Genomic DNA, 10,232 nt, shown 5'->3' on the forward strand with positions numbered 1-10,232 from the left:
CTAGAGATTGCCAAAACGATTGGCAAACGCTTGGCCTAAAGAGATATTTTGTCAATGAATATGAAGTTCATTTACAGTATTTTTGCACCGGTGGACCAAGAGGATGATTCCACACATCACCCCCTTACATACACACACATGTACCCCCCTCTTCTAAAACAAACACAACGGGGCTACGCAACACGGAAGCGAAATGCCAGCGGGCGGAGGAGGGAGCTTTTGACATCCTCCATCTTTTCGCACTCAAGCGCCCGTCTGTCTCTCTGTCGTATGACGCTCGGGAGAAATGTCAGCCCAATTAGTAGCTTTGTCTCTGACATTTAACCGGCACATGGCAGGAGTGGAAGCCGAGGGTTGATGGGGGGGGAATCGCGGTGGCGAGGGGGGGGGGGGGCACATTCTGTTCCGATTTTACATTTTGGAGCAACATTCTTACATAACTGCATGTCTAGCATATCCTGCGCCCGATAGCATCTATTACATTTTTCTTTTTTAGACCGTCACAATATTTAAAAAAATAAAAACAAAAACAATACACCACTGTGCTTAAAATCAGGGGTGGTAAACAACATTGTCCCGGTACTGTGATGCTAGTTCTTAGCGTAAAGGAACCATCAGAAGTTCCACAACGATGCCTCTTCAAATTAACACCAAATAAATAATAAAATGTGCAGTTTTGGTCAAGAATCTATCTTTCGTCACACCTGAATCTTTTCTAAGAACAGCTCAAAGGCAATCATGCGTATGTAGAACTGTCGCGGCTTGGAATTGAAGCAGATTTTTACGTGGGGCAGGAGATGTGACACAATCTCGTTTCGTCAATGGATGCTACTTGCTACAGCTTCGTGTTTGCTTTCAAAACTTAGCTTGGAGCAGACGCGCACATTCCATCGTGACCTCCCTGATCCACTGGTGAAAAGGACGCTTTGATCATCCACTCTTTCATTCAGAACTGCTTCATGCAACAAAGAGGGTACAGAAAGTGCCGGAGATTGAATGACTGTCTGTAGCTTTTGTGTTGTGTCACATTATTATTATTATTATTTTGTTTGTTTTTGACTTCAAGATGACGCCGCCAAAGTGGCTGCCTTTACAGCAGCTCCTGTATTTTGTTTTGGCTGCTGTGAAATGCAAATTTCTCCACTGTGAGACAAATAAAAGCTCATCTAATCTAATCTAATCTCATCTATTGGGCTCAGTCAAACGGCGGTTTTGACAATCTAGCGACTAAATGACATTTCCGAGAAGCGTGCCCCCCCCCCTCCGCTGTACACCCACTTCTCTTGTATTGCCCCTCTCCCAAATATCCCCGGATGTCGCTCTCAATCGTGTGGTACTCAGAAGGGGCGGCGTACATTCATCAAAAGTAACTCTCAAGGCCTTCGTGTCATTCGCAGTTCACAGTTGTCAGTTTTCAGATGGTTGTTGCCCCTTTCATAGACATCACGAGGGGGGGGGGGGCGGCCTTCCTCCTCACCAACACGCACAGCGGAATGAGTGACGATCATTCTATGCATGGTACAAAAGTCTCTGCATAATGCAACATGTGACTTTTTTCCCCCTTCCATTCGAAATCAATATTCAGCGATGCAAACAGCGAGCGCTAAATTTAGAGCCACGAGAACAAAGACAGTGGGCGAGCGGGCTTGGAAGGGGGTGGGTAATGGTGGGGAGGGGGGTTGAGAGAACAGCTCCATGTACATGACAATCTTAAGTTGCATTCAAGGAAAAAAAAGGAACGAACGAATGGAGAAGTCGGCGAGCTGCCCGTCTATTAAAAATAAACGGCTTCATTTATATGCAAATGAGCCCGCAGCCACACGCAGACGACCGTGCGTAATGTCGAAAGGAAGTGGAAGGATGGGCTCCGGTTTCGGGGGGGGGGGGGGGGGGGGGGGGGGGTGCCAAGGGTGGTGGTGGTGAGGGTGAGTCTGCTTCATTCGGCTGCAAAAGTCCCCTCGGGGATCCAAATGCGTGTGCATGACAAGAAAAAAAATACATGTTGGAAAAGCAAGAGATGCATTCCCAAATGCGCCCCCCCCCCCCACATACACCTCCCTCTTGGGTATGTTCCCAAAATGGGGAAAGAATTCCCTGGGCAAATCACTTCCTGGAAAAGTGATGATGATGATGATGTGAAAGTGATCACTCGTCTGCATATCAAATACAAAGTCCTCCATGTAGCGCGCGCACACACACACACACACAAACACACGAAGAAACACAAAATAAATAAAAGCTACAGCAAAAAGTGAGTGTGACAGATTGTTGAGTTAGCGTGGTGTCATTTTACACGTCGGAGGTCAGTGGTCGTCGCTCAGCCGTCCGACACGGGCGGGGACACCCATCCGTACTTCTCGTGGGTCTTCACCAACGACTTGAAGGTGGCCTCGGCTTCTTTACGGCTGAAGGCCTTCTTGGACTTGCCGGCTTTCCGACATATGCGCCCCTGCGAAGGATGAAATTGAGGATCGTGATTGACTTATGTCAGATAATACGGATGCAAACAAAGAAGACAAGTGAGCGCGATTTTTCCGCAGAGGATAAAGAATATACGCCAGTGGATGTCAGTACACCTCTCTCTGCTACATCACGCTGTGACATTGATGCTATTGGTTAGCGTATCTATGGCATTTTGCATGTATGCTAGCATTGAATTCATTGGTATTACGCCCCCCTCCTTTTAGCTGGTTTCATACAATTACATTTTGACTACATGGGGAAAAAAACTAGTATGATCAATTGTGACGGGCTTGTGATGTCACAACGTTGCAGACACGCTCGCAGGCTCGGTTGCGGTCGCAGCGAGGGGGGGGGGCAGGGATCACACGCGATCTGATTAGCCACGCATATTTTCCCCATTACTTATGGTTGCTCTCAACCTCAAAATGGTGTCCGTCGCTTCACTGACGGCCTTCATTATTGCCGGCTATTGTTAAAGACTTTGCTGCCATGGTGACGCGCTTGCAAGGAACATAATCTCACTTTCATTCAACAAGGCCCTTTTAATCGGCGGCGAATTGGATGAATGGCAATCGCTCGATGGACGGAGCAGGACGGACATGCCAACGCCATGTCGCATGTGGGGAATCGGCCCGAGGGGGGTGAACGGAGGCGGCCTGTTGCGTAACGCCGGCATCATGAGGTCGGGATGAACAAACAAGAGATCAATAGTGGACTCATCCCAGGTTGGCTGGCTATCTATTGGCTATCTATTAGCCAGCTGGCTGGCTATCTATTAACTGGCTAGCTGGCTTTCTATTAGCTATTTAGTGGCCAGCTACCTAGTTAGCTGGCTATCTGTTAGCTAGCTGGCTAGCGGGCTGGTTATCTGTTAGCTAACTAGTAGCTAGCTGGCTAGTTTTTTTTATCTATTTGAGTTACTTGCGAGTTGAGTGAACGCTGGCGTGTGTGGCTGCCGCTGCTCCCTCACAGAAAAAAACAGATCCAGTGACTGTAAAGTGACCTTGAGAGTTTTGAAAGGCGCTTAGAAATCAAATGTATTATTATTATTATTATTATTATTATTATTATTATTATTATTATTATTATTATCACGTAGCTTCTCTGGGACTCATCATTGGGTTATTAGAGGATAAAAATTAAAAAATGTGATCCGCTGTTATAACCAGCACAAAATTTGAAAGCGATTACACACTACAGGCAAGGAACATGGAGGATACATTAATACCTAACTAACTGCAAAGTTTATTTTTTTTGTTTATGCCCCTCCATTTAAAAATATATATTAATTTATAATATATGCATAAAGAATAATAAATATAAAATAAAATGTTTAACAATTCCATCTGATGTCAATTCCGGAGATGCTTTGTGAACCCCTGCAACGTGGTTCTATGTGGAGGGCAATCTGGTACTTTTTGAGGGGGGGGGGGGGGAAGAGTGGGGTGGTATCAATCATCCTGCTCGGTCTCGCTGAGCAGAAGCAAGCAGATGTTGATTTATTTTTAAAGTCAAGCTGGGTGGGTTATAAGGTGGACTGCATTTGAGGATGCGACCATTTCCATTGGAAGTGCAGAGATGCAGCAAAACACCGAGCGGGGGGGGGGGGGGGGGGGGGGATGCTTGGGGGCAGGATTTGAAAGGATTACATCATGGAGTTGATCTCAATCACACAGGTCTGCAATGGTGCTTTCCCACCCGCCTCCGTGGTCTATTCGTTTTTCGTAGATACGCTGGGGGGGAGGGTGTGGGGGTGGAGGGCACGTATCGTGAGCCTGCGTGACTTTCACTTGGTATGCGGGGCTTTGTTTTCAGAGGATGCTGACTGATGAAAGGCAATCAAACGGGGACTGCAGAGAGCATTGAGGAAGGGAAGGGGATGGCAAAAAGGATTGCCATCAAACAAACATCCGTCAATCTCCTGGAGGATGCACACCTCATTCGAGTTGAGGGAGAACCAAGGTAAAGGAACTAAACCCCGCGCGGGAAGGCCAAGTGGAGGTTCAAACCCAGAAACTCATAACTGCGAGGCAAATGTGCAAATCACAAAGGCACTCTGCTCCCTCATTTAATTTTTTGAAGTTTCAATTTCATGGCTGATAAACTTTAGGTGTCGTACTGTGTACAAGAAATAACGTCTTCCATTAGCGCCACCATCTGATTTTGTTCTTCAACTGCAAGGAAATAATGTAGACGTAGCAATTTTGCTCATATTGCAACGTTTTTGCTCGCATCACAGGAAAGTAGCATAAGCGCAACTAATGACACATCTAATGGCCACCGGTGGTTTTACAACTTTAAGCTATGAATTTATTTTCATTGTCCAATATTTTGTATTTCTAGTTGTTTTTTCAGTCCCGGTTCTTCTGGAGAGATATACAGTAAAGTCTCGTTATATCGATATCGGTTATATCGATAGTACTGCTTATTACGATACTATTTCTATGAACGCAAGGAGAAAATTTACACGCCGCAGGATCGGATATATCGATAATCCGGTTATATCGATATTTTTTCCGACTCCCGAGAATATCGATATAACAAGACTTTACTGTATATTGAATGTTAAACAACTCATTCACAAATTTATTCGGGAATTGAAAATATGACGTAAAGCGCCATTCTCAATTTTTTTTTCGGATTTTGCACAGATGCCCTCATTTCAAGCTCAGATAACTCCAGAATAAACTTTGGAATCAACTCTTTATTTCTGATGAAGGAAGAGACTAATGTTTCTAACACTGGATTGAATGTTTTATGTCGTCCTAAAACTCAATGTTCTGTTGGTCCTGGAATTTGAGAGACAATGACAAAAACCCTGGCACTGGAGTGGACACATTTTTGTGTGTCTGGCAGTGAATGAGTTGATGATATTTTTGGGTTGCGTGGCACCAGTTGCCCATTGTGGTTGTTTTCCATTTTTTATTTCAATGCAAAAAAAAAATGCATGGTCGCGTTAGAACTACTTTGGTGAGATTCTAATTAGGATGGAAAATGAGTGTGTGGGCTCCAAATATGCACGAAAGGGATTTCAAATACGTAAATTAGAAACAAGTGCAAATTTACATACGCAATCGACGGTTGTGACGGTCGATACGGCGACGTGATCTCACCTGTCCTTTGACCAGGCTGGCGGCAAACTGCCTCATGACGGCCTCCACCGTGTAGGCGCTGGACCATCCGCGGGGGGTCAGCAGCTCCATGCAAATGGCGCCGCCGTCCAACACGTAGCCGTTCTCCAAGCGGGGCGTCAGCACCCGCATGAAAGGCGGTGAGAAAGGAAAATTGTCGGGGAAAGTGACGTTGAGCAAGATGAACTCGGTGCTCGTCTCCTTCATGTCCTGCCACAGCGCCGAGTCCTTGTCCAGCTGGTGCAGCTTGACGTTCCAGTCGAACAGGTTGTCCTCCACCAGCTCCACCGTGATGAAGTTGTCCCCTAACCTGCGAATCTCCTGCAGCTCCTTCATCAGCCTGCGCGTCCGCACTTGGGTGCAGTGATGCCGGTGAGGAGCGTGAGGGGGCACGGAGGAGGCGCCGCTGCTTTTATTCCCGCCTCCGCCGGTTTGCTGCTGCTGCTGCTGTTGTTTCTCCTTAACATCCTTGCCTGGCTTCTCCTTGTCCTTGCCGTGCTGGTCCAGCTTCCTGGCCTTAATCTCCGGGGTGCTGAGGATGTTGGCGTCGTTGGCCGTTTGACAGTGTTTGTTGTTTTTCGGGGTGCCCTTGGTGCCCTTTAACGAGCCCTGGTGGTGTTTGGGGTCCTCTGTGTCTCGGTCGTGAAGGCGGATCAGGCCGATCTTCCGCAGTAGAGTAGCCATCGTTTATCAAACGGATCTGGTTGGGGATTCCTCCACCGATCCTCCCACCCCTCTCCCCGACAGAGGGTCGAGATTCCCCCGGCGTGGATAGGGACTGTTGAGTTCACCTTGCTTGCGCCACTCTTAGATCTCAACCTTCACTGCAGCCTTCCAGGGGGGGTGGGGGGTAATGGCAACCCACGATCCTGCGCCTTTCCTCTCAGTGCATCATCACTGCACGGCGTGACTACACACAGATAGAGAAATGTCATCATCAACCCCGCAAAACAAAAACAATGTAGGTACCGTTTTGTTCGGATTTCAACAGAATCCCATAATTCTAGCCACATTACGGACAATGTCTCACCATACAAATAAACGCCGCACGTCGAATTGTGTTCCATTAAAGTGGAATGATTACACGAACAGAATTGTCAAAAACGCCTCCAACATTATATAGCGTGAGATGAGGTCATAAATCGAACACCTGCACGACAAACGCGAGTGTCCCAATTGCCAGTGAACCCGATATGAAATCACCAACTCGTTTACCCAATCGCGTGAAATCCGGAATCTCTGCTGCAAATCTCCACCACGAATGCGTGAAAAAAAGACAATCCTGAAGATCCACGGGAGCTGCAGGAAAGCGGTTATTATAGTGCTTGTCTTTGTATGAGCGTGTGTGTGTGTGTGTGTGTGTGGATGCGTGCGTGTGTGTATTCAGCTGCTGCAGCTCGAGTAATGCAGAGGATGACGAGTCCAGCAAGCACACTAACTCAAACGCTCAACCCACACGCGCTCACCCTGCAAAGACGCATTTCAAAGTAAAGCTCCTCACGCACACTAACGATTGTGTGTGTATGTGCGTGTGTCCGTGCGTGCAAATGCAAGCGATGCTGCACTGTTTTTCCTCCTTCGATCATTATTTTATCGTTTATGAACACACTACAATGTCACTTTTCTGAGAAATGATCTAAAGCTTTTATTGAGAAGGTGGTTCTATCATTTCCTGTTTATGTGGGGGCTCCGGCTGTCAGACACCTGCACTTTCCATTCAATATTCTATTTATTTACTCCACTAATGATTGTTTTTCCACACAAACATAAATTATTCTTCATATGAAATTTATTTACTCAAATAATGATTATTTTTACACACAATATACAACTAATCTTTTAAATTTTAATTTGTGTTTAGAATTTGATAAATGACGAATGGCTCTTTCCTATTCGAGGCTTTTGCTTATGATGAATAAACGTTATAATATTCATGGAACTTTTCAGGAAACATTAAATTAATCTTGAGAGGGAACATGCCAACCTTTTGATTTTATCTTCAACGCTTGCATAAAACATGGTTATTTTCGGAAGCACGACATTTTCACACGGAATATGGCACTCTTTGCTGATCACGATGGTAACACACCAGCTCCCAGTCGTGGGCTGTTTCGTTGCCGTAAAGCGCAACTGCACTCTAAGCTCAGCTAGTTTTGGTGGCTAACGAGAGACCGGCGATTGTTTTGATAAACGACATCACTCGAAGCCATTTCCGTCTTTAGAAAAAGCATTTAAATGGCGGAGAAAAACGAAAACCTTGAGGAGCATCTTGAAAAGTTTGTCGAAAATATTCGACAGCTTGGAATTATCGTCAGCGACTTCCAATCGAGCAGCCAAGCCGGACTCAACCAAAAACTGTGAGTCGCGTTTGAATTGACGCGTTTAAATATGACAGATCGGCGGACATTTCGATGGTTTTATTTTCTTTTTGCAGAAATTTAATGATCACGGGACTGCAAGACATCGAGAAGTGCCGTCAACAGTTGCATGAGATCAACGTACCTCTGGAAGTATTTGAGTAAGTATCGGCCAGGATGTTGACGTTAGTTGAAAACAGATGGATGAAAACGATTGATTAGGAATAACTTGTCAATTGTGCATCCTTTATCCGCTGGGTGTTATTCAGGTACATCGATCAGGGTCGAAACCCACAGCTATACACAAAGGAGTGTTTGGAGAGAGCCCTCGCCCGCAACGAGCAAGTTAAAGGAAAAATTGACACCCTGACGGTAAGAAGCAATTGTGAATGTTATAACAGGACACCGCTGATTCACAGAGCTTCTTTGTTGTGTTACAGAAATTCAAGAGTCTTCTCATCTCCGAGCTCAGCAAAGTCTTCCCGGAGGAGATGTCGAAATATAAGGCAATTCACGGCGACGACGGCCTGTCCTAGTGATTCCTGCCAACCTGTGACAGTTAAATTTTCAAGGAAAAAAAATCCTCTGCACTCGCATCAGACTGAGTTAATGTTCTTAAACCTAAAAGTGACAAATGTGTCCGTACATGTCCTTGTCGATTGGATGCTATATTAGCAGCAGGTTAAATTTCAAGCGCCATATTGTACAGAAGCTCTTTCCTGACTTTCCCCTTAAGCGTTGGTACTTATTTATATCTTTTTGTAATGCAAAGCACATATTAACAACAGTTGTACATACATTTTTTGCTCAGGCTGTGATATGTATAAATACAGGTATTTTTTTCAGGCCTGCTCAGCAACATGTCTGTTTTTTTTTACTTGTATCATATTAAAGATTTTGTACATGGATCGTTGTTATTGGACTGATTGCTCACTTGAGGCGGACAGTAAGTCACATTCTATTGTCTGATTTTTAGCCAGAGTTAACTGATTTTGCCATTTCTAGTATATTACTACAGCTACTTAGTCAGATATTTTTTTTTAGATATACAGTAAAGTCTCGTTATATCGATATCGGTTATATCGATAGTACCGCTTATTACGATACTATTTCTATGAACGCAAGGAGAAAATTACATGCGCGCAGGGTCGGATATATCGATAGTCCCGGTTATATCGATATTTTTTCGGACTCCCGAGAATATCGATATAATGAGACTTTACTGTATTTCTCACTAGTCCAATCATTTCTCTTTCATCACAATATAAAACTAAGCTGTACATGAAAGTATAAGTATAAAAAAAAATATTTTTTAAAATAAAAAATAAAAAAATAATTGCATCAACATGTTACTGTTCCTCAAGACAGATTAGAAAACAAAACATTTTAGGCATGTAAAAAAACAAATACATTAAGGGAGGGACATACCTTGACATTTTTTTCCTTCATTAAACTTGAGATTTCAAAAGCCTCCTGATGATGTGGTATTTCTGAAATCACAATGGACACATTGCTCAATCATTCAACTCAAACTCCAGGTGAAGATCAAAATCAAGTGTGATCGTCTCTCTGAAGGTCTCAACAGTCATAATTTAATATTCCTGATAATCTCTCCCCACTCAAGATGCCACTTCCCATTCGGATGCCATTAATCAGATATGCCATCACCACTTCTTCATTTGCCCTTTGACCCCCCCACCAGTCCTTTCGGAGATGATGTAAATGCGGTCAAGGGCAGGTTTTTCAATCCAATCACGATACAGGTGTGAGACGGTTGAAATTGAATGAGACTGCTTTGACGATGGTTTGTGGACGAGGACAATCTTTGTCATCATGAGGACAACTTGAGCATACAAGCAAAACCTACTCGTGACATCACATGTTACATCTTGAGATCACCTCATCCACAGGTGTCAAAGTCAAGGCCCGGGGGCCAAATCTGGCCCACCACATGATTTTATTCAGCCCGCGAAAGCATTAGCCTTTTCTCCATGTGAGCGTTTTGTTCCAACTTCAGCTGTTGTTAAAGCGCTATATAAATGAGTTTGTATTGTATTTTGTACAGCCACCCTCATTTCAAGCTCATATAACTCCAGACCCATATAATTTAGGAATTATTTCTTTTTTTCTGAAGGTTTTTCATCCACTGCATTGTTTTTAAACTCAATATTCTGTAGGTCTAAAATTTGAGTGACAATGACAAAAACCCTGGCACTGGAGTGGACACATTTTTGCACATCATCTGGCAGTGAATGGATTAATCAGTTTGCTTTTAAGCATT

The 10,232-nt window shown here is 44.4% G+C and overlaps 2 protein-coding genes across 2 annotated transcripts; one reads left to right on the forward strand and one right to left on the reverse strand.

The window, feature by feature from the left end:
* Window positions 1-1,886: 1,886 nt before the first annotated feature.
* ube2ql1 (ubiquitin conjugating enzyme E2 QL1) lies at window positions 1,887-7,020 on the reverse strand. The gene is made up of 3 exons (XM_089023881.1): window positions 6,810-7,020; window positions 5,577-6,504; window positions 1,887-2,449 (listed from the first exon to the last, which is right to left on the reverse strand). Exons 2-3 carry the CDS (start codon window positions 6,276-6,278, stop codon window positions 2,318-2,320), a joined length of 834 nt encoding a protein of 277 aa, XP_088880007.1. The 5' UTR covers window positions 6,279-6,504; window positions 6,810-7,020; the 3' UTR covers window positions 1,887-2,317.
* Window positions 7,021-7,686: 666 nt separating this feature from the next.
* med10 (mediator complex subunit 10) lies at window positions 7,687-9,354 on the forward strand. Its single transcript, XM_089023210.1, has 4 exons — window positions 7,687-7,951; window positions 8,029-8,112; window positions 8,221-8,323; window positions 8,392-9,354. Exons 1-4 carry the CDS (start codon window positions 7,830-7,832, stop codon window positions 8,485-8,487), a joined length of 405 nt encoding a protein of 134 aa, XP_088879336.1. The 5' UTR covers window positions 7,687-7,829; the 3' UTR covers window positions 8,488-9,354.
* The last annotated feature ends 878 nt before the right edge of the window (window positions 9,355-10,232 follow it).

This window comes from Hippocampus bargibanti, linkage group LG20, assembly GCF_051943395.1.
Source record: "Hippocampus bargibanti isolate YZ-2025 linkage group LG20, ASM5194339v1, whole genome shotgun sequence".
Lineage (NCBI taxonomy): Eukaryota > Metazoa > Chordata > Actinopteri > Syngnathiformes > Syngnathidae > Hippocampus > Hippocampus bargibanti.

Coding starts and splice junctions, on each gene's coding strand:
- med10 (XM_089023210.1), top strand. CDS start 7,830: ATGGCGGAGAAAAACGAAAACCTTGAGGAGCATCTTGAAAAGTTTGTC. Junction 7,952..8,028: donor GCCGGACTCAACCAAAAACT/GTGAGTCGCGTT, acceptor TTCTTTTTGCAG/AAATTTAATGATCACGGGAC. Junction 8,113..8,220: donor GTACCTCTGGAAGTATTTGA/GTAAGTATCGGC, acceptor GGTGTTATTCAG/GTACATCGATCAGGGTCGAA.
- ube2ql1 (XM_089023881.1), bottom strand. CDS start 6,278: ATGGCTACTCTACTGCGGAAGATCGGCCTGATCCGCCTTCACGACCGA. Junction 2,450..5,576: donor CCAGCCTGGTCAAAGGACAG/GTGAGATCACGT, acceptor CATCCTTCGCAG/GGGCGCATATGTCGGAAAGC.